Source organism: Carcharodon carcharias, chromosome 11, assembly GCF_017639515.1.
Source record: "Carcharodon carcharias isolate sCarCar2 chromosome 11, sCarCar2.pri, whole genome shotgun sequence".
Lineage (NCBI taxonomy): Eukaryota > Metazoa > Chordata > Chondrichthyes > Lamniformes > Lamnidae > Carcharodon > Carcharodon carcharias.
The window spans coordinates 95,530,327-95,553,341 of NC_054477.1; the positions used below are offsets into that span (position 1 = coordinate 95,530,327).

The 23,015-nt window shown below is 39.7% G+C and overlaps 1 protein-coding gene across 4 annotated transcripts; it reads left to right on the forward strand.

Moving 5' to 3' along the window:
• Window positions 1-118: 118 nt before the first annotated feature.
• Window positions 119-21,850, forward strand: LOC121284483 (centrosomal protein of 57 kDa-like). 4 transcript variants are annotated; one of them, XM_041200002.1, is made up of 11 exons: window positions 119-523; window positions 3,225-3,387; window positions 4,376-4,555; window positions 5,490-5,611; window positions 7,650-7,766; window positions 9,142-9,219; window positions 9,892-9,993; window positions 12,315-12,392; window positions 13,873-14,117; window positions 19,234-19,378; window positions 20,863-21,850. In XM_041200002.1, exons 1-11 carry the CDS (start codon window positions 497-499, stop codon window positions 21,100-21,102), a joined length of 1,497 nt encoding a protein of 498 aa, XP_041055936.1. In that variant the 5' UTR covers window positions 119-496; the 3' UTR covers window positions 21,103-21,850. The 4 variants fall into 4 exon arrangements, with proteins under 4 accessions (XP_041055936.1, XP_041055937.1, XP_041055939.1 ...); XM_041200003.1 differs by having other exon boundaries at window positions 4,379-4,555; XM_041200005.1 differs by having other exon boundaries at window positions 19,234-19,383; window positions 20,863-21,037.
• The last annotated feature ends 1,165 nt before the right edge of the window (window positions 21,851-23,015 follow it).

Consider the following 23,015-nt stretch of genomic DNA (forward strand, 5'->3'; position numbering starts at 1 on the left):
ATCCGCGCGCGGCCGCCAATGGAAAGTGACGGTTAGAGGCGGTGGCGCGCGGCCAAACCCGGATTTGAAAAGCGGGTCCGAAACCACGTGATGTTTGCATTTCCAGGCAAAGGGAATGCACTAGCTGTAACGGAATGTGGTTCAGCTGTCACCATTGTGATTCAACTGAGCTTACAGGGCACTTTAACCAACCAGTATCTTTCTGAAGTGAGGAGATCAAGAGAAAATTGAAGAACACAATTAGCGTTCACCTGTTCCAATTGGACGATTAACAGTTCCTTTGAAGTGACAGCTGTCAATCAGCCAGCTCCGCCAATGACAGGAGCAGGCTGGCGGCCCCGCCCGTTGCTGTGTCCGGCCCGCTCGAGCTGCCTGAAATAGGCTTGCGCTGGGTGCGGCCTCGGTTTGATGGCTCTTCCATTCCCATCCTTGTGCTCGTCATCCCGGCCCTGGCCGCCTCGGCTCTCTAAATAAAATCGTATTTAGGCGCCTGGATATGGCAGCCGTTTCCAAGAACGGAAGGGTGAGGATCATTCATTATATCAATATTTGGGATGTGCTTGACTCGAGAGCACAGGAAAGGACTGAGATGAGGCACTGAGTGTGCGCCTTCAGTTTCTGGTAGATTGTGTTCATATGATAATGATGAATGGCCCTTGTTGCATATTTAGGAAGCAAACCGTGTGAGACTCCAATTATAATGATATAACTTTAATTTTAAAGAGCCACTCAGTCTGTTTTACGGTTTCTGAAACGTTCCTAAGTCTGTATTTCTTACCTGTTGCAACTCTTAGTGACTTGAGATATTTCAATAACCAAAAACCTTTCTTTTTATGATGCACTTGTTTGCCAGAATGTAAGTGTGAAATCTACCTTGATTGAGTGTAGATGGAACGTGTTTGTTTTGGTTTGCAATTGTAATGTTGGCTATGGTATATATTATTGCTAATAATTCAAGATCAAACAACTTTGTAAAATGAAGCATTACGTGGTGCAAAGGCTTTGGAAATGCTGCACTGTAACTATGCAAACTTGATTTAGTGGTAGTGTTCTTGATAGTAGATTGCATTTAGGGCCCATTTTGTTACTTGAGCCCATAATTTAGGTTTGTATTCCAGTATAGTAACGAGGGAATTGCTACAATTCTATTGCTTTCAGACGATGTTTTAAATTTGTCTGTTTAGGTGGATGTAAAAGGTCACAGGATGTTCATCTGACTATGAATTGATATTTGGATGTGGACGCTATTTGTATGCTCTATTCAATGGGGAACATATCGAAAAATAGATGTACTTACGGAGTGTGGTAATACCTGTGGAGCAGCTATAGGTTGTAATCAAGAACAAAATACTGCAGATGCTAGAAATCTTAAATTTTAAAAAAGAAAATGTTGGAAATACTGAGCAGGTGTGGCACCATCTCAGCATCCGAGGAGAAAAACAAATTTACTGTTTCAACTCAATGACCTAGGAGATTTAATGTTTTAAGCCAGTACAGAATAGTGAAAGAAGGGAAGGTGGGGAAAAGAACAAAAGGGAAGGTCTGACAGGGTGGAAGAAAGGAGAGATTAAATTACAAGTGATAATGAGCCAAAGGGGAGTGGTAATGAGACAAGTTTATTCATTTGTTATTGTATTCTCTACCCAAAGGCAAGTCCTAGGCTCGTTCTTTGCTGATGCTTCATCCCAAGTGCTTTTTCTTATTTTCTTTTGTCACTGGCGGTTTGCTGTTGTCTTCCACTATAGGGGCAAGGAGCCAGGTCTCAAGTCTTCCTCAGCTGGAACAAGAATCAAACCTACTCTGGTTTTATTCTGAACCACATGCTGGCCATCTGGCCACCTGAACTAACTGCCCCTTCCCAATCCCCACCATGAGACAAGTACTGTGAAGGAACAAAAGATGCCTAGAGGAGATGTAAATGGCAGAATCATTAGCAGCTGTTGTCCAAAAACAAACAAAGAGGCAAAGGTTACAATCTGAAATTGCTGAATGAATTCAAATGTTGAGTCTGAAAAGGTGTAAAGTGCCTAATCGAAAGATCAGGTGCTGAGCTTCAAGTTTGTGTTGAGCTTTATTAGAATATTGTAGGAGGTGAAGGTCAATGGGAGCAAGGCAAAGAATTAAAAATGACTGGTGATTGGAAGTTTGGGCTCACGCTTGTGGACTGAACGTGGGCTTTCCACAAAATAGTCACCTACACAATCTGCATTTAGTCTCCCCAATGTAGATCTGACTGCATCGTGAGAAGCTAAAGCAGTATACTGAATTGAAAGATAGGCAAGTAAATTGCTATTTCAACTGGAAGGAGTGTCTGGGGTCTTGGGCACTGAGAGGGGGCGAGGTAAAAAGGCATCTTCTGTGCTTACAGGAGAGTGGGGTGGTGTGTGTGCTGAACGTAGAATTATGTCAATTTGCAGTGGCTTCAATTCTCCTTCATGATCTTTTCATTTCATCTGGACATTTCAAAAGGCTCAAAAGGGAGGGCAAGATGTTTGGTGGTGGCATTATGCTGGAGGTGATAATTCTTTGAATGTGTAAGTTGGTGGGCTGGAAAATGAGAAGGGGGGATCCTGTCATTGTTCTGGGAGAGGAGTTGTGGGTGAGAGCAGAAGTACGTGAAGTAGAACAGACATGTTTGAGGGCCCTGTTGACTACTGTAGGGAGAATCCTCAGCTGAGGAAAAAGGAAGACACATTGGAAGTGCTGAGGGTTGTGTCGTCATAATGGATGTGGCGATGTAACCTATATTTTGCCTGTTGCTTTTTAATTGGTTGCATTAGCTTTACATTACATAACTTCCATAATCCAGAGGATATAGTAGTTGAAGCCTGCTGGACAAAACCAAACACTACGGAAAGTAATGTGCAGCCGTTTTACATAGAACTCAAAATCTTAGTCAGTGCGTTGCTATAAATTGAGTGTATGGGTTTTTAAAAATTACTTGTCCACATGCAACAAGGTAGAATGTTAAGTGCCTTTGACAGTTGAAGAACTAGGAAACTGCTTCACTGATTCTGTAAATACTATTTGTAGATTATCAAGTTGCATATTTCTGATTAACTATATGTACTGTACAGGGATATAGGATTACTCAAAAAGGTGTATTACCCAAAATGAAACACCCTGGTACTAAATGCCATGCATTTAAGTCCTATTCTACACCACCAGTTAATATTAAGTCATTTCTGGGAAATAAATGTTACATTGGCCTTTTTATTCTACAGCTACAGCCCTGCTCAGATGGAGGTTTTCAATCATTACCAATATCTGACAACTTATCTGTGCCATCGTTTACTGCGTACCCAACGGACAAGCCCTTCATCAATGCTGATTTACGCCGGTCCCCAGATAAACCTGTTGTCGCGTATCCAGAGAGCAACAGTAGAGGTGTGTAATCAAGAGATTGTTTTAAAAAAAATAATAATTTGTGGTATTTGGTTTCAGTTGAGGCCAGCTGCAACCCATTTATCCAATGTTTTAATTATATCCTAATATGTAACAATCTTAACTGTCTGCTTGCCTGCCGACAATCAATTTTCATTTTATCATCTTGATCAGCATCAGTTTGGTGTAGGTGAATAAATTATTCAAATATTCTTGTTTTATATTGTAAACTTGTATTTTACTATATTTGGCAATGTTATTAGAAAATCTATGATCATCTAAACAACCTGGCCAATGAAAAATTAAATTGCACCTTCATTGGTTGGTTCGACTGGTTGTGGATTCAAGCACCATTTCAGAATGTGAATACACTGTTTAGGCTCCAGGTAATGTCATAGTTACAAATGTGACGGTGAGCTAGAAGTCTGGCTGTTTCACATAGATGTAAAAAGCCCATGGCACTATTTATTTATAAAAGAGCATCAAATTACATAGAATGTTCAGCACAGAAACAGGCCATTCAGCCTAACTGGCCCTCGTCATCTTCATTTAATCCTATCAGCATACCTTTATCCCTGGTGATTGTCTAGCTTTCCCTTAAATGCATCTTTGTTATTCACCTTGGCGACTTCTTGTATTATCGATCTGCACATCCTAACATTCTGGCAAGTAGGAAACACCTGCACTCTCTGCTGGATTTCTTAGGGTCATTTATTTTTATGGCCCTTTTGGTCTTCCCTACAAGTGGAAATATCTCTGCACCTACCCTAAGAAACCCTTTCAAAATCTAAGACCCCAATCAAGTCACCCTTTTCTAGAGGAGAGCTCTAGTCAATTCAATCTTTCCTGTTTTACAATGTCTTACAACAATTTTTATGGTTTAATATATATACATAGCACTTTATTTGCTTAGAAATTTCAATTACTGATGTGCAGTTGAATATTACTGTCACGATTGACTTCCGGTACTTTTGTTTCTGATTTAATTTAGCAGTACTTTCAGCATTAAGAAATCTTCAAGAGAAGATTCGCAGGTTGGAGCTAGAGCGAGCACAGGCACAGGAAAACTTGAAACGTATCTCCAAGGGTGCAGCAGAGAGCAAAAATGTGTTGGATAAGGGCCGACAAAGAGAGGGTAATACAGAGATTGAAATGGCACAGCATAGTCAAGGTTTGTTGAAGTAGTTTGGAACTTTTTATTAAAAAAATGGAATTTTAGTTTTAATTTAGACATCCTTATTTTGAGATTTTTCATGCCTTTTAGTTTCTGCCGACATTGTTGAATTGTTGCGCCGTGCTGATGATGCTGAACTTCCCTATGTTATCAATAGAGATCTTGTGCAGTAAATAAAACAATGTTAATTGTATCAGAGACATCAGTAATCCTCAAGAGTGTTTTGACTGTTGCCTCCAAACTATTATAAAAACAAAAAAAAAACAAAAAAACTGCGGATGCTGGAAATCCAAAACAAAAACAGAATGTCGAAGGGTCATGAGGACTCGAAACGTCAACTCTTTTCTTCTCCGCCGATGCTGCCAGACCTGCTGAGTTCCTCCAAACTATTGGTTGCTAACAGTGGCAAATACTTCACCAGTACTCGACCCTATCCTGCCATTGCTGGTCTGAATAGACATATCCCAAGCTTTGGAAAAATCCTAACCGGATAATTAAATTTTTTTTCTTGTATAATCTCATGCCAGTTACCTCCCTCTAAGTAGAATGACAAGGGAAGTGGTACATAATACAAAGCCGCTTCAAATGGATTTGGAAATCTCTCAAATAATGTGAAGATGATAGCAGTGAATCCTTTGTCTGGTAATCGATCATTTGAAAGTTTGTGTTTTTTCAGTTGGGTTGGTTGGTAGTGGGAGCGCTGAAAATAGCACATTGACTTAATGTAATCCTGATGGGCAGGTATCTGTCTACTCACTGGCATTTGCCTACCTTTTTATTTAAGTATTATGAAATTAATTATGTTTTAGAGCTGTGGGAAATTGTGCTATTTGAAAATGGGTTTGTAATGATGACCTACCAATTAAAGAAGCTATTTTTGTATCTGAGAAAAATATTATAACTTACAATTTTTGTTTTGTTTAATCTCCAGCATTGGCAACACAATTGTCAGCAGCAGAGTCTCGCTGTAAAATTCTGGAAAAACAGCTGGAATACATGAGAAAAATGGTGCAGAATGCTGAAATGGGGAGAGAGATGGCATTGCAGAGACAGGTAAGGGCAAGGTTATCAAGCAGATCTAAAATGCAAGGAAAGTAAACCCGAAATTTTAAAGTTGTATCTGATCATGGAGTATGTGAGTTATGGGAACTGGTTGTTAATTCTTCATTCCAGTATAAAAATCATCACCCCTGATTTTGAATGTTCACTACTGAGCACTTCAGTTACTTGTAAACATGGTAAATGGCTACAGTATCAAACTTCAAATTTGAATGTTAGCAGTTGTTGATTTTGCTTTCTTGTTAAATTTCGTGTTGAAAGAAGTGAAAGGTGACTGACAGTTTTCAAAATTCCCAGATATTGAAATAGATTACACTGCTTTTTAAAACCTGTAAAGCAGGGAGTGGAATTAGTTTGTAAAAACATTGAAAGTATTTCACTACAAATTGTATATTGAATTTCTGCCAAATCCCACATAATGGAATAAAATTCAGATTATTGTAACTTTTTTGTTTGTAAATTTCATGGTGTACCACAAATTAATCACTGCCCGAATGAAAACTGTCTCAAAACTAGTACAAAATTTGAAGACTCATTATTTATGAGTACTTTTTCTTCCCAACTATTCTCAAAAGTTGTACTGGCTCTTTTGGCTTATAAATAATTCTAATATCTTTAAACAGGACAGGAATTTGGAAAATGAGGTAGATCCACAATATTGACATGAGACACTGTTATAGCATTAGAAAGACAGAATATTAGTATGGACAACAGAAAAACTATGGTTGGAATTGATGAATGGAAAAGGGCTTTGGGAGTTACTTGTAGACCTTCAGACAGCAGTAGTAAAGTAATGAGATACATTAACCTGGAGATTAGAGAAGCTTGTTACAAAAAGTGTAGATAGAATGGGAAGCTTTAATTTTTGCGTCAACTGGAGCAAGCAGAGTCCCAAACGCTGCAAATTTCTTGTATATATTCCAGTCAATTTTCTGGAACATTGCATCACACAAGAAAACCCATAATATTAGATTTAGTGATGACTAGTGATATTATGGGAACATCTAGCAAACTGTGACCATAATGTAAAATTTATTTTTGAGAAGAAGAGTGAGTCATGAATCAAGGTATTTAAATTGTGCAAGACTGACTTTGGAGGAGTCAGATAGGTTTGACCATAATAGACTGTGCTGAATCACTAATGGGTAAAACTGAGTGAACAGTAGGAGGTGTTCAATAAAGTATTTTGTAGATTATAAGACCTGTACATAGTCCTAAAGGGGAAGGGCTCTTAGTGTGTATTTAGACACCCTTGGTCAACAAGAGGAGTGAGATGGCACAAAACTGAAGAGGATTTATATGATAGTGAAGGATAGTAGAGATTCTGTGAATGGGGAAAAATAAATAGCAAGGGGTACAAAGAAATTGAGAACTGCAAAATGGAATGAGAAGGCTTGCAAGGGATATCAAGTACAATTCTGAGCTTGATGAAGAGTAATGTGAGCAACCTAATGACAGATACAGGTGAAGTAGTTGGAAGCCGAAAAATGGTGGACTTACTAAATGTAACTTGTATTGGTCTTCACAGCAGAGGATGAGGATAAAGTACCAGAGATATAAGGAAAACTAAAAATTGAGGATGAACTAATTAGATTCAATATAAGTATAAGAAAACTGGTGAGAAGTTAGGAACTGGATGAGAAGGGGTTGATTGGGGTTCAAGTACCAGAAGTCAAAGCTATTGGACAAATATAAAACCATTAAATAGGCTAATGAAATATTGGCTTTATCTCGAGGAAGCTGGGATACAACGAGTGGAAGTTTAGTTAAATCCCATCTGGAATCCTGCATTCAATTCTGGACATGGCAAGGCAGAAGGATTTATTGGCGTGGGTATTGAGGGTTACAGAATCAAGGAAGGTAGATCAGCCATGTTCTAATTGAATGGTGGAACAGGTTTGATGGGCTGAATGGCCACCTCCTGTTCCTACATTCCTATTAGATTTTAAGGGGGTAACGTACAAAATTGCACTTGTCCTGTAAATCCTGTGACATGAATTTGACAATTTCCATTGGGTTTTTGCTAATCCAGGCACCTTTGGAAAAGAAAAACTTGGTGGATCAATCAGATCTACAATCAAAACTTGAAAAACTTGACCTAATCGAGCGGGAATATCTTAGACTTACAGCAACGCAGACTACAGCAGAGGTTTGTGGGCTGTCTCTAAACATTTCTTATTAAAATAGCTAATATTATAGACAATACGAGCATATGAACTAGGCCTCAAGCCTGCTCTGCCATTCAATAAGATCATGGCTGTTCTGCCTATCCCCGTTAACCTTTGACTCCCTTGTCAGTCAAGAATCTATCTGCCGCTGGCTTAAAATTATTAATTTACCCTGACTCCATTCTCTGGGAAAGAGTCCCCATGCTTCATGACCCTCGTAAAATTTCTTCTGCGTGCCACCTTAAATGGGAGACCCTTTATTTTTAAACTGTCCCTGAGTTCTAGTCCCTCACAAAGAGAAACATCCTTTTAGCATCCACCCTGTCAAGCCCCTTGAGGGACTTGAGATCTCCTCTCAATCTTCTAAATTCCAATGTATACTGGCCCAACCTGTCTACCCTTACTTAATAAGATAACTGTGCCTGCCCCAAGCCCCTCTCCCACCAATCCCAGGTATCAGTCGGCAATGTACATGATGATTCCTATCTTAGAAATCAGTGTTTCAAAACCAAAATGGGATCACCAGCATGAGAATGGCTGGGATTTTGTGGTCAGTGATAGAAGAACAGTTCTTGGCATTTGGCATGCTGACAGATGTCTACAGACCTTTTGTAGGCTTTTGACTGGCAACGTGCTGTCATCAAACATCTGATCCAGTGCAGTGCCCTCAGGCAATTTGTGATGTGTGGGAGCAAAACATCAATAGCAAGGCTCTTGGAGTCTAAACCAGGAAGTAGAAGAATATTTAAATTGATCTATAATCTTGCATAGAAAGTGAAATAGAAAGAAATAAAAATGGGATCAAAAGAGACAGTAAGTGACAAAGTGGGGAAAAAGTTCCAATTTTTAAATCTCCAACATTATCTTCTGAAGAAATAAGACTCCTCTTCTGTAGAATTAGTTTTGTGTCAGACAGGTTGCTTGACAGTAATTGTAACTCAAAACCATTTTAAAAATTCACTCACCTGAATGCAGCAGCCCCCATTTTTCTTGTTGTACTTGGTGTTAGTGAACAGGTAAGTGTAGCAACTTCATGCCCTTGTGTGAATTTCAATGCAGAATCTCTTGACGAATACTGTTACAGCAGAGCCTATGGAGGAGTAAGGTAACTCAGACGACAGCTTCCAGGTTTCTGCTTTTAACTGCTTGTGTGTACCCCTGCAATTGCTATCCAATTTGCTCTAATAGTGAGTGCTGATAATGCAAAATCCTGACCAATGAATGATACTCTGAATCACTGTAATTGATTTTCTTATTGCTGAGACAAGGTGGTAATAAATGTGTATGTAGTTCTGTAGATCACAATGCATTCCTATGCTTAATAATCTGACAGTCAATTTGCTTTGTTTTACACAGAAGAAAATTTGTGAATTGGAACAGAAGTTACGAGAGGAAGAACACCAACGAAAACTGGTACAGGATAAAGCTGCACAGGTTTGGACAAGCATTGTAACACTGCTCTTAACGTAGTTGGGTGTTTAAAATTGGATCTAGCTGGTTCTTGATTTTTAAAAATTGTACTTTATCCAATGCACTGTGGGATAATAATAGTTTCAAATTGCTGCAAACATTACCAACAACAATGGCTGATCTGTAAGCATCAGCACTTTACCTTAATGCTGTACAGCTCAATATTCTTTCAGGTGCAACCTAGATTTAAAGGAGCCATATTTATAATTGTGGCACTTAGTATATTCACTTGAACTACATAAAACATTCAACATTTCACAATTCCAGCATTAAATGTTACTGAGTCCTAATGGCAACAGTACTGTATAATTCCATGAGGAATATCTTGGCAGATTAGTATAGAATCACGTATGCAGGTTGCATGGAAGAAACAAAAAAACAAATCTAAAGTCATGAGGAGATGAGTAGAGGAACAACAAATTTAGAGAATAATATAAGATTCAAATATTTAGAGAATGCCACATAGGCGAGCTTCTGAAGTGGTTGGCCTACCATCTACATGATACCAATTTAATTTTTAAATGGTTAAATATTCTGAAGAATATATTTAGTATTGTTTGAGGTATGCAGATATTCTTAAGTTGGAATCCTTTGTCCTTTGTCATGTTTTTATATGTGAAGATTTTTTTTATATAGTTGCAGACTGGCCTGGAAAGAAATAGAATTTTGTTACAAGCAGTGTCACCACCATCTCCAAAGATGAAGAGAGTGAAGAGCAAGAGGAAGCAGCCAGTCAAGGTAGATTTAATAGTTGGTATAGGTAATTAGTGATGTCATCTTTTACAAGGATTTTTAAAGTTCTCACAGCATAGTGTTCTGAAATACTATTTTAATTTATAGTTGGTAAATATGACTGATTCTTGACAGTGTGTTGGGAAAGTCATGAGGAAATGCTTTTCTTGATTTGGTATCTTTTTAATTATCCAAGAAGAGGTTAAGAAGTAACTCGAAGCACTGACTGCAAAACGACAACTAAAATGATCTGGAAATGCCTAATTTTTAAAGGTTTATGTTTGATGAAATGAGGGAACAAATAAATTGCAGAATCTTCATAAGTAGAATGCTGATATGAAGGGCAAGATTCCCAAAATAAAGCTCTAAGCAAATGTCACCCTAAATGGGTTAGCAAATAAATTTAAAAGCTGGCAGGGTCTAATGCTGAAACATCCTGTTAAAAGGGCAGTTAGAGGCAAAGAAATACCTCAAAAAGCATAGTAGCTGAGGCTAACCATGAGTTTTTAAAATCTTTTTCACTACCACAGCAGTAACAGGACAGTCAGGTGGAAACTATATAAGATGCAGACTGATTTGAATGGAGAAGTTTAAGTGAAATAAATTGTGAAAAGCTTTTTTAAAAAGATGCAATCGGTGTAGCAAAGAAAGTCCTGGAAAGAAACATTGCAGCTGAGGTGAAGCATCACAGCAAAAAAAAAACAGTATTACAATAGCAAGTGAGCAGTTAAGGGGATGAAGACCATTGAAAAAGCAACCTGGCTTGAAATAGTAAATATTTGCAATAAATGCGCCCTCCAAACAAAGATACCATACCCAAAGTATAATCAATTACTTTACCATAAGAGGTAGGAAGTTTTGGGGAGGCTAAATGGACTCAAACCAAAATCCCCTGGGATTAATGGTATCTATCCCAAAATGCTGAGCTGATAAAGGCTAGGGAGGAAATTAGTGAGGCACTAATCATTTCGAGTCAGTCACTGGACATTAGACTGTTTGCAATCTCTTGAAACATTTTCAATGTGGTGCCAGTGTTCTTCAGTTCTCAGTTCTAAAGAAGAGTCATAATGGACTTGAAATGTTAACTCTCTTTCTCTCTCTCTCTCTCTCTCTCTCTGTCTCCACAAATGTTTCTCTCTCCACAGATGTTGCCAGATCTGCTTGCGTTTTTTCAGCACTTTCTATTTTTATTATCAATGATACCTTTTTAAAAGACTTCTCAACTTGTACTACTATCTTCACAATATTTGTGTGTATGCACCACCTTGTCAAATTGTGCAATTTTGTGTATATTGCCCCTCCTCACTCTCATAATTTCACACTTCTCTGCATTAAATTTTATCTGCCATGTACTGAAGAGTCTTAAGAGTTATACAGCACAGAAACAGGCCCTTTGGCCCATTGCGTCCATGCCAGCCATCAAGCACCTATCTATTCTAATCCCAATTTCCAGCATACAGCTCGAACACATTGCCTGAGAGAGTGGTAGAGGCAGGAACCCTCAACATTTAAGAAGTATTTAGATGAGCACTTGAAATGCCATTGTCCAGTTCATCAGATTGTCTGTGCCCTTCTGAAGACTGTTCTAGCCTCCTCACTGATTACCATTGAGTTTTATTATCTGCGAACGTTAAAATGATGTCCTTCATACCTGAGTCTAGGTCACTGATGTTACCGAACTCAGCAGTCATCCCAAAATCAAGCCCTGTGAAACACTGCTGCCCATTTCCCATCTGTTTGGAAAAACAATTGCTCTGCACTATTGTGCTTTCTGTCTCTTGGGCACTTTTGTATCCACACAGCTACTACCCAGTTATTCACATGGGCTTTAATTTTGCAGTACTTAAATCTTTTGAAAGCCTATATATCGTTTGAAACCCATATATACATCAACTGCACTGCCCTTATCAACCCTCTCTGTTGTAGATGCAGCAATATGATCTGTTTTCATGATATTGGTTGAAGGATAAATATTGGCCAGGGCACACAGGCAAACTCCCCAATTCTTAAATAGCACCAAGGATCTTTTGCACCCTCTTGAGCGGGCAGACCGGACCTCTGTTTAACATCTCACCTGAATGGCAGCACCTCCAATAATGCTCCCTTAGTAATGCACTAAAGTGTCAACCTGGATTTTGTGCTCAAGTCCTTGGAAAGGGATCTGAACCTGCTACCAATTTGGCCCATGGATGACATCAGTCAGTTTTTGACATTAAATTTGTGAGCATTTTGCTAATTGAAGTGCTTTGGTAGTCCCAGGAGAAAGCTGCTGAGCAATATGGATTTCTGAATATCTCTAATATGTTTTCCTAAACTTTTGTTTTCAGAAATCTTGTACAAACCATTCACATGCACAACCTCATTATCGCTTCAACCTGGGTGATATTCCATTTGTTGCAGGAAAAGTGAGTAACATTTGCTTCTGTGCCCAATGCTATGCTGTTGCATTATTTCCTGCTATACTGGCACATTTCTATTGTCTTTGCTTGTCCAAATCCTCTACACATGATTTCCAATGTGACTTTACTGTTGGTTACTTAGTTGAGACTCCCTGGATTGATTTCCAGCCAAGTGGGTATGGTAAATTTTTACAGCCTTCAAGAAAACTTCTTGATTAAAGTTTTTCGATTTTTAATGAACCTTAGTTTGCCACTCATCATCTTTCTTACTAAAAATTGTCAAGAGTAATTTTTGCCAGCAATCACTCAAAGGATAATAAATCCTTTCTGAAGGATGTGGAATGCAGAATGCATTCATTGTGTGGAAACGGTAATATGGTAACGGTGGTACTGGACCAGAGGTTGAGTCCAAAACATGACAAGTGTTAAAATTGAATGCTATAAACCATGAAAGTCAGATTAAGATGAATAACAAACTGATTCATGACTGTCCATGGGGAAGGAACCTTGCTACCTCTACCTTTTCTGGCCTGCCCAACTCAAGCCCCACACTGTGCCCTCTGAGAGGGCCTAGCAGGCTCACTAAATGTAGGCAATAAATGAGGCCTTGTCGGCATCACCCACACAGAGACTTTTAAGAATTCACCACCTTAAACATTTACTTCCTCTGCCACCAACAAAACAATGGCACAAGTGTGTATCATCTATAAGATGCACTGCAGCAACTCACCAAGACTCCTTGCCTAGTACCTTCTAAACCTATGACCTCTACCAAGTAAAGAACAAAAGCAGCAGATACATGAGAACACCATCTGCAAGTGCCCTAAGCCCCAAACCACCCTGACTAATGCCATTTCTTCAATGCCGCTGGGCCAAAAGCCTGGAATTCCCTCCCTAAACAGCACTGTGGTTGTGCCTACACCATGTGGACTTACATCAGTTCAAGAAGGTGGCTCACCAACATCTTCACAAAGGCAATTAGGGATGAGCAATAAATGCGGGCCTAGCCAATGGTGCACTCATCCTACAAAAAAATTTTTTTTAAAAAGCTGTAGCAAAGGAGCAGAAATTTTATTTGTCACAATGTTGGCATTTGGTCAAATTGAACTTTGCTTTGCACAAACTAAAACACTGAGCTTATGGTTTGATCACTTCACACTTTCTTGTTTAAGATTCTGCACAATATCAACTGCCTGAGTCCGAGAGAGAGGGAGGTCTGGGGATAATCCTTGCCAGTTATTCATTCCAAAAAGATTTATGAAATAATTCATTAAAGGTAATAGATGTGAAGGAAGAAAGGTTAACTTTTTTTTTATTGAAAGATAGAAATATTTTGAGGATGCTTGTACATGCAACAGTTACTTGCCAGTGTTGCCGTGTAAAGAAGCTTGTATCAAAAACATTTAGTTTAAAATAATTTTGCCATCTATTTTTACTCAAACATTCTACTGCCACGTGTGATTTCCTAATAGCCTTTGTTTTTCAGTCTGCTAGTCCAAGCCATTCAGTCCGTGCTAATGTTCAGCATGTCTTGCACCTGTTGAAGCAACACAACAAGATCTTGTGCAATGACAGAGTTGTCAGTGACCAGCCAATGGTCAGGAACAAAACCTCAAGAGTCTCCAATATAATTCCTGAAAGTTCTTCTGAATCTACCATTTCCTCCACTTCCCATGAGGTGCTTTCTGATCTATTGTTGACATTACAAGATGAGTTTGCACAAATGAGCTTGTAAGTATATTGTTCCTCTGAATATCATCTGCTTATTAATTGCCTACTGGGATTTTATTAACTTGACAGTTTGCAAATACATTGTTTAATTATTATCCAGCTGCATGTGAAATGTGGAAAATATGTATTATGGAAATGAGGGAATCAGCACATGAAAGAGTAAAGTACAACTATTCTAGAGGAACTTGGAAAGTTAGGGATATACTTATTAATGTTGTTGCTATAGACTTTACAAAAGCAATTTACAACCTCAATGTCCCACAATACATTTTAGAGACATTGAATTACTTTTTAATTGTGACCAGTGTCATGATGTAGAGAAACAGAGCAAGCTCCACAAACAATAGTGAAATGCATGACCAGATGACATGCTTTTGTAATGCTGAAAGAGGGAGTTGAAATTTCATAATAATGGAACAGCAGGAGCTCTCAGCACCTAAAAGGTTACAGGGTTGGGGAATCTATCTGATGGTAATACTTGGAAGAGGGTTCAGGGCAGCAAATGTTGTGGAAGGGACACTGATTCAGGATCCTTGCAAAGGTGATCCCAAGACCTTGGAAGATTAAGGTGTAGACAGGAGTATGACGGAATTGGGGTAAACAGATGAAGGAGAAAGTGAGTACCCTGACCGACCTCCAGTCTGTACCAGCCAGCAATTTGAATCCCAGTGTGAAACTGTAAAATTAATTGAATTTAACTCCCAAATAATTCAATTAATTAGCAAATATAGCACTTCAAGTGTTTTTCCATACTTAAAACTTGTGTTTGGTGAGGATTCAGGCTCTCATTTTCAGGATTTTATCTGTATGTGGGGTGTGTTTGGCATCACCTGAGGGCTGACCAACAGCTGACTGAGAGGTGGTGTGGGATCAAGTGGTTGAAGACCAATCACTCACTGGTCAGTGACGTAGTAAGGAACAAGCTGCAAGTACACGTTGAGATGACTCTATTGCTGATGGTTTTATCCATTTTTTTTTTTTCCATTCCCCTCTCCTCGTGTCTCCCATGCCTCTATTCTGTCTTTTTGCCCAGGCATGTAGACAATCAGTGTAGTAAAGGGAAGGAACTTACAAGGGATGCAGAGAGGCTCTGAGAGAGGAGTGTCCTCTGTTCTTCCACTTGCTCATCCCCTGTCATTTCCACTGAATTGAGCCCAGTACCAATCCTTCTATATTAAAAATTAAATTGCTACTTTCCTTGCAGACAATGCATACACAGAAGGAGGTCATTCGGCCCATGTCCATGCTGGTCAACAAAGATCTGACTACACTAATCCCATTTTCCAGCATTTGGCCTATAGCCCTGGAGGCTATGGCAACACAAGTGATGAAAATCTAAATACTTCTTAACTGTTAACGAGAATTTCTGACTCACCCACCCTTTCAGGCGGTGAGTTCCAGACTCCCACCACCTTCTGGATGAAAAAAATTCTCCTCAACTCCTCTCTTAGCCTTCTACCTCTTACCTTAAATCTATGCCCTTGGTTATTGGCCTCTCTACTAATGGAAAAAGTGCCTTCCTGTCCACTCTAAGTAAGCCCCTCATAATCTGAAACACCTCTCAGGTCCCCTCAACCTTTGCTGCTCCAAGGAAAACAACCACAGCCTATACAGTCTTTCCTCATAGGTTAAACCCTCCAGCCCAGGCAGCACCCTGGTAAATCTCCTCTTCAGTGCAATCACATCCTTCCTATAATGTGACCAGAACTGCACGCAGTACTCTAGTTGTGGCCTAATCAGCATTTTATACAGTTCCAGCATAACCTTCCTGCTCTTGCCTTTATTAGCTGTAGCATAGAATACAAGTATCCCATATGCCTTCTTAACCAGTTTATCTACCTGCTACCTTCAGGGATCTGTGGAAATGCACACCAAGGGTCTGTCTGATCTTCAGTACTTTCTAGGGTTCCACCATTCATAATGTAATCCTTTGCCTTGTTAGCCCTCCCCAAGTGCACTTTTCCGGGTTAACTTCTTTTTGCTGCTGTTCTGACTAGTCCCTTGATATCCTCCTGCAGATTACAGCTATCCTCCTCATTAGTTACCACCCTACTAATATTGGTGTAATCTGCAAACTTCTTGATTATACCTCCTACGTTTAAGTCCGAATCATTTATGTACTTCACAAACAGCAAGGGCCCCAGCACCGAGCCCTGCAGAACCCTACTGGAAACAGACTTCCAGTCACAGAAACCATCCCTCTACCATCACCCTCTGATTCAAAATCCTTGCAAAAGTCCATGTAGACCACATCAAATGCATTACTGTCATCAATACTCCTGGTTATCCCCTCAAAAAAGTCAATCAAATTTGTCAAACATGACCTTCCCTTAACAAATCCATGCTGACTATCCCTGAGTAATCTGTGTCTCTCCAAGTGCAGATATATTCTGTCCCTCAATTCCTTCTACTAACTTCCCCACCACTGAGATTAGACTGACTGGCCTGTAATTTCCTGATCTATCCCTTCCTCCCTTTTTGAATAATGGGACAACATTAGCAGTCGTTCAGTCCTCTGGCACCTCACTTGTGGTCAGAGAGGATTTGAAAATTACTGCCAGGGCCCCTGATATCTCTTCCCTTAACTCCCTCAGCAGCCAGGGAACATCTCACCCGGGCCTGCGGATTGAGGCTTTTAAGGCTGCTAAACCGGCTAGTACCACCTCCTGTTAATTTCCTCTAATATTTCACAGTCCCCCATCCTGACCTTTATACCTGTGTCATTCTTTTCCGTTGTGATGACTGACGCAAAGTATTCACAGAGGACTGTAGCCACATCTTCCGGGTCCACACAAGGATTATCTCCTATCTCTCATTGGCCCTAGTCTTTCCCTAGTTATTCTTTTGCTCTTTTTATATTTAAAAACTCCTTTGAGGTTTCCTTTATTCTACCCACCAATGCTTTCCCATGCACTTTCTTAGCGTTTCTAGTCCCCTTTTTGCATTTTTTTTATAATCCACTAGGGACTCTACCATATTGACCCCTCGGTATCTGCCGTAAGCTTTTCTTTTTTTCATTAATCCTAACCTTCATGTCCCTTGACATCCAGGGTTCTCTAGACTGGGTTGGGTGTCTCCCCCCCCACCCCGGTCTTTACGGGAACATATTTGCCTTGTGCATTCGCTATTTCCTCCTTGAATGCCTTCCACTGCTCTGACACAGTTTTATCTGTAAGTAGCTGCTCTCAGTCCACATGGGTCAAATTGTATCTCATCTTAGTAAAATTAGCCTTTACCCAGTTTAGAAATTTTATTCCTGGCCCGACCTTCTCGTTTTCTAAAACTATCTTAAATGTAACTGAGTTATGATCACTATCTCCCAAATGCTCCCCTATTGATACACTTTCCATCTGCCTGGGCTCATTTTCGAATATTAGGTCCAGAATTGCCCCCTCCCTTTTTGGGCTTTCTACGTACTGGCTAAAAAAGTTCTCCTGGATGCAGCTTAAGAATTTCGCTCCTTCCCTAACTTGCACGCTAAAACCATCCGTTCATGTTTGGATAGTTAAAATCCCCTACTATTACTGCCGCCTTATTTTTGCATTTCTCTCAAATTTGATTACATATTTGTTCCTCTATCCCTGACTGTTTGTTTGGGGGCCTATAGTACAACCCCAATTTCCATTTTTTACTTCTACCCATATAGCCTCATTTGATGATCTTTCCAAGGTTTCGTCCCTCCTCACTGCTATAATTGATTCCTTGATCGATATTGTGACCCCCACCCCCCACCCACTCTATCCCCCCTCTATATCTTGTCTGAATACCCTATAACCAGGAATGTTGATCTGCCAATCCTGCCCTTTTAGCCAAATCTCTGTCATAGCTATGGTATCATACTCCCACGTGCCAATATGTGCCCTCAGCTTGTCTATCTTATTCCTCAGGCTCCTTGCATTAAAATATATTCCATTTAGCCTTGCTAAACTCACTCCTTTCTTATTGAGCCTATGTTTCCTCTGCCTTCCAGGCTCACTTCCTAGCATTTTAACTTCTAATTCCATCTCAACTTCTCTCCCCTCTGAACTACTTTTCAGGATTCCAACACTCTGCCAAGTTAGTTTAAGTCCATCCCAACAGCATTAGCAAATCTCCCTGCGAGGATGTTGGTCCCATTTCTGTCCAGATGTAATCCGTCCAACTTGTACAGGTCCCTCCTCCCCCAGAAACGGTCCCGATGCCCCAGGAATCTAAAGCCCTCCTTCCTGCACCATCTCTCCAGCCACGTATTCATCTGCTCTATCCTTCTGTTCCTATACTTACTACTGTATGGCTCCAGGAGTAATCTGGAGATTACTACCTTTGAAGTCCTACTTTTCAGTTTCCTACCTAACTCCCTAAAAACTGCCTGCAGACCTACATCATTGATCCCAACATGGACCTTGACCCTGGCACCTGAGAGGCGACATACCATCCTGGAGCCACGTCCACGGCCACAAAAGCGCCTGTCTATTCCCCTCACTTACGAATCCCCTAGCACTGTTGCCCTGCCACATTTCTTCCTCTCTCTTTTCCCCCCCTCACCCACTGAGCAGCTGGACCACCCACAGTGCCATGGCCTTGGCTGGCCTCCACAGAGGAACCATTTTCACCGTTTTCCAAAGCCAAAAAACAGTTTGCAAGCAAGATGCACACAAGGGATTCCCTCACTGTCTGCTTGATCCCCTCCTTCTTTCTGGTGATCACCCATTCCCTCTCTGCTTAAACTGCGGGCTGACTATGCCCTGAAGTGTGCTATGCACAAATCTCTCGTGAATGTACCGTAGTGCCCCCAGCTGCCGCTCAAGCTCCAAAACCCAGAGCTAAAGTTGCTCCACTCGGAGGCACCTCCTGCATACATGGTCATCCAGGCCGCCAGGAGCATATAGGATTTCCCACATAGCACAGGATGTGCAAATCACAGGATTGAGTTCCCAAGACATATCTAAACTAATTAGGATATGGACCCTTGCTTTTATTTTACCCTTATTCCTACTTGAGTATAGATTAGATGCTGGATGCTCTAGATAGACTAGATCCTTTAGGTGCTGCTGACTACCTGTCCCAAGGTGGTCCTCTCGCGTAGTCGTGTGTTATATATTTGTTGTGTCATGCTGTTATATATTTTCTAATCCAGTGAACATCAAGAGTTGGTCAAACAAATTCAGGAAGCAAATACAAATGTGATGAGAGAGGACTTGGAGCGAGAGTTAGAATCACTGGTGAAAAGAATGGAAGCAAAAGGAGATCAAATTGCTAAAGTCCACAAACATCAAGCATCGGTAAGGTAAAAAAATTCTATGTAGTTGCTTGGTAGTACAGAACTATATTGCTGAGAAGAGACAGGACAAACGCAAGAATGCCAATATTTCAAATGATCACAGCAATTTATTTTACTGGAGAAATGGGTGCTGATTGATTGGCAGTACCTCCTGTAGTATAATTATTATGATTGTTTGAAATCTGGCATTCTTGTGTTTGTCCTGATGAGTGCGACACAAAGCTTCAACATGGCTCTCTTTTTAGCAATACTCAAGTGATGTCAATTCCCATGATCACTCAGTGGATAAAGGGCAAAAAGCCCTGCAGACTTCTCCTATCCCAACTGCATTGCTTACCACTGCAAAAATACTCATCAAAATTAATGGAAAAATGGTGTTGCCTTTGACACCAATGAAATGTCTGGTCCCAAGCTGAAAATTCATTTGCATGTTGGGCTTCACCTTCAACTGTTCGTCCTCGTTGTTTCAGCACCACAATGTTGAAAATCCAATTATGCAGCTGTGTTGTAACAGTAACCTAAATCGTGCTTATAAAGCCACTTTGTTGTTGCTCACACTTATGACATCTCATGCTGTGCATTTGGGAGCTGGTCTGGTTATGTGACTTCATGCAAATGGTGGGGAAGAGAGTTCGGGTCTGTTCTCTTGTATGGCCTTGACCATGATGTTGCACATCAGTGACTTGCATATTGGACTAGCACATGGACCACCAGTAAACTGCAGACCACACTTTGAGAACGACTGATATATATGATACTTGGCTAACATGGGAAAGTTAACTAAAGCACACTAGCATCTTCAAAATGCAAAATTATTCATTGGTGTTCCGAATTTCCAGGTTTTATCTCTTTTTTTTCTCTTCAACATCCAAAATAAATTAATTGCTACACTCCCATGTATTTTCCAGTATTGAATTTCCTTAATTCTGTTCACTGTAGAACAAAAGACATGTCCATTAATAAAAGCATGGCACCATATGGCATATTACATTCTTGAACCCTTTTTGTATTGGATCAATAAATGGGAACATATGGTGTTGAGCAGTTAATTCCACAGTAACTTGAACTGTTTTATAATTTATAATTAGATTGGCTTCCACTGGAGGTTGTCCCTTGTATGTTCTCTGCTTATACTATTTTATCTGCTTATACCATATTATGAGAAATTTAATGGCATTATTATCTCATTTAAATGTGTAGACCACTACTGAATTAGTTGATAACATTGTAAATCTTGGCTGGTTTATCTAATGTTGTGTTCTATGGATTTAACAATGCCTTGTCACATTAAATGTTTTGTATTTACTAGGACTTTTTCCCATACCAGTAGGTATTATCCATTCATGTGATAGTAAACCTATTATTCGGAATAAGTTAATAAATATGGTTCCAGATATTCTCACTGTACAAGATCAGAAATGAACAATGCCCCTTTTTGTTCTACAGTTGGCTACAGGTCTTGTAACATGCTAACTTTTTTTTAAGCTTAAAAAATTCCAAGGTACGATGAGGAGAAAGCACTCTGTCAGTGGAGGAACAAGTCAGAAAAAGACTCTTAAGAGTGCAAATGAAGTGCAAGTCAGAACTGCAACAACCAAAGGGAAGGATACTTCCTCTGATAAAGTGCGACCAGGAACTAAAAGCAAAAGAAGCCTTTGTTTATTAAGAGACATGCAGACTCTACAAACTACTCTCCGAAAAGACGATGTTAGTTGGGGCTATTGAAGTAATTTATTTTAACTTTGTGGTGTGAATTTCAAAGCCCAACTTGTTTGCTTATGCCTCCTTTCTATTTTTCAATTAATTCCTGTCTCTTTTCAAAGAAAGCATTTGCTTAAAAATAAGTGTATGGTTGTGAAGGTGAAATGCCAGATTTCACAAACTGTTTTTGGAATCTACTTCAAGCCTGATTTGTGGACCAGTACACTTCTGCAATGATGTCATTGGACTTTCATAATTGGATCTCTACATAGCCTCTCCTAGATTACAGATGCTGAGATTCATGCACATCCTTCGACTGGGGGAAATGTGAAAATGACTTTGAGATTCACCTTTCCTGTACTTGAAAAGCATAGACTGTCCTACAAATACGGCTCTTATGGTTCAGCTTAGTTTCAAGTTCAGAAATACTTCATTATGAAGCTATAAATGAATCTGAAGACTTTATTGATGAATGACCTCCAGATTGGTGTAGTTACTCAGGGAAAATTATCCAACAATGTATTCAAACGATAGAATCCCATTTAATATCTTAGTGACAATTCAATGTGTAAATATTTTTTTATTTAACTCTGCAATTGCAAATTATGGTTCCTAGACATTTTATACAGAACTGTTGGTCTAATTTTAAAATTAAATAGACCATGATGAGATTTTTATGGTTTTGATCCTGGCACTCAGGAATAAGTTACGTCAAGAAAAAGAGATACTTAAATATTAATCTATTTTAAATAAATAAAGATTTTGCTTTTTTTTTGTTGGGTGACTGACAATCTGTTGGACCAGGACTTGTTTGGTTGCACTTTATTATTAATCTAAATAACCTTCATTGCAAATATTTGTCCATCATGAATATTAATAATTTCAATTAATGTGACATTTTTGGAAGAATACATTTTAGCTAGTTCTCAAAGTCTAAGAGTCTCAAAGCAGTGCATTTTATAGATGGTAGACACTGCTAACTTATGCCTTGTTGATGGTAGATAGGATTGGGGAGTCGGGAGATGAGTTACTTGCTACAAAATTCATTGCCCCTGACCTGTTGTTGACTCCTGGGATATCGGTTGGGTGGTTGGGTTTGGGGGGGGGGGGGTGGGGGATTTAGGGATGATAATACTGTTGAATGTCGACCAGAGATAGCTAAGTTCTCTTGGAGTGGGTATTGTGAATATTACTTACTACTTATCAGTCTAATGTTGTCCTGGTCCTGCTGAACGTGGGCGTGGACTGTTTTGGTATCTGAGGAGTCACAAATGGTACTGAACGCTTCAATCGTCAGCAAACATCCCCACTTCTGACATTATCTTGGAGGAAAGGTCATTGAGGTAACCTAAAATGATTGGTCTGAGGACACTACCCTGATGTCCTGGGGTTGAGATGATTTCCCTCTGACAACCACAACCATTGTCTTTTATTCTAGGTATGATTCCAAACAGTGGAGAGTTTTCCTCCTGATATTCCGTTGACTTTGTAGCAATATAGATACAACTGAATGGCTTCCCAGGCCATTTCAGAGGGCAGTTATAGTCAACCACATTGCTGTAGGTCTGGAGTCGCATCACATGGAGGCCAGACCATGTAAGGATCTTGGATTACTGAACCAGATGGGTTTTATGACAATCTGGTAATTTGTCATTACCGAGGTTAGCTTTTTATTCTATATTGACTAATTGAATTTAAATTCCCCAATGTTGTTGGGATAGGATTTGAACTTGTGCTCCCAGAGCCCAGAAATCCAGGCCTATGGACATTACCACTATCCTATCATCCCCCTCAGAAATTACATAGAAATGTTGGTTTGTTAAGGCAATCCATATTAAAACTATACATATTACATGAGTCAGTTTTTTGATTGAAAGCTATGACCATCTAACTTCTAATATCTCCTCAATTAGTATGAACTCTCATGACTTTTTTCC

Bases quoted from the DNA above. Each gene is read 5' to 3' on its own strand.
- LOC121284483 (XM_041200002.1), top strand. From the start codon at position 497: ATGGCAGCCGTTTCCAAGAACGGAAGG. The intron at 5,612-7,649 runs GTAAGGGCAAGG...TTGCTAATCCAG, and splicing joins AGATGGCATTGCAGAGACAG to GCACCTTTGGAAAAGAAAAA. The intron at 9,994-12,314 runs GTAGATTTAATA...TTTTGTTTTCAG, and splicing joins AGAGGAAGCAGCCAGTCAAG to AAATCTTGTACAAACCATTC.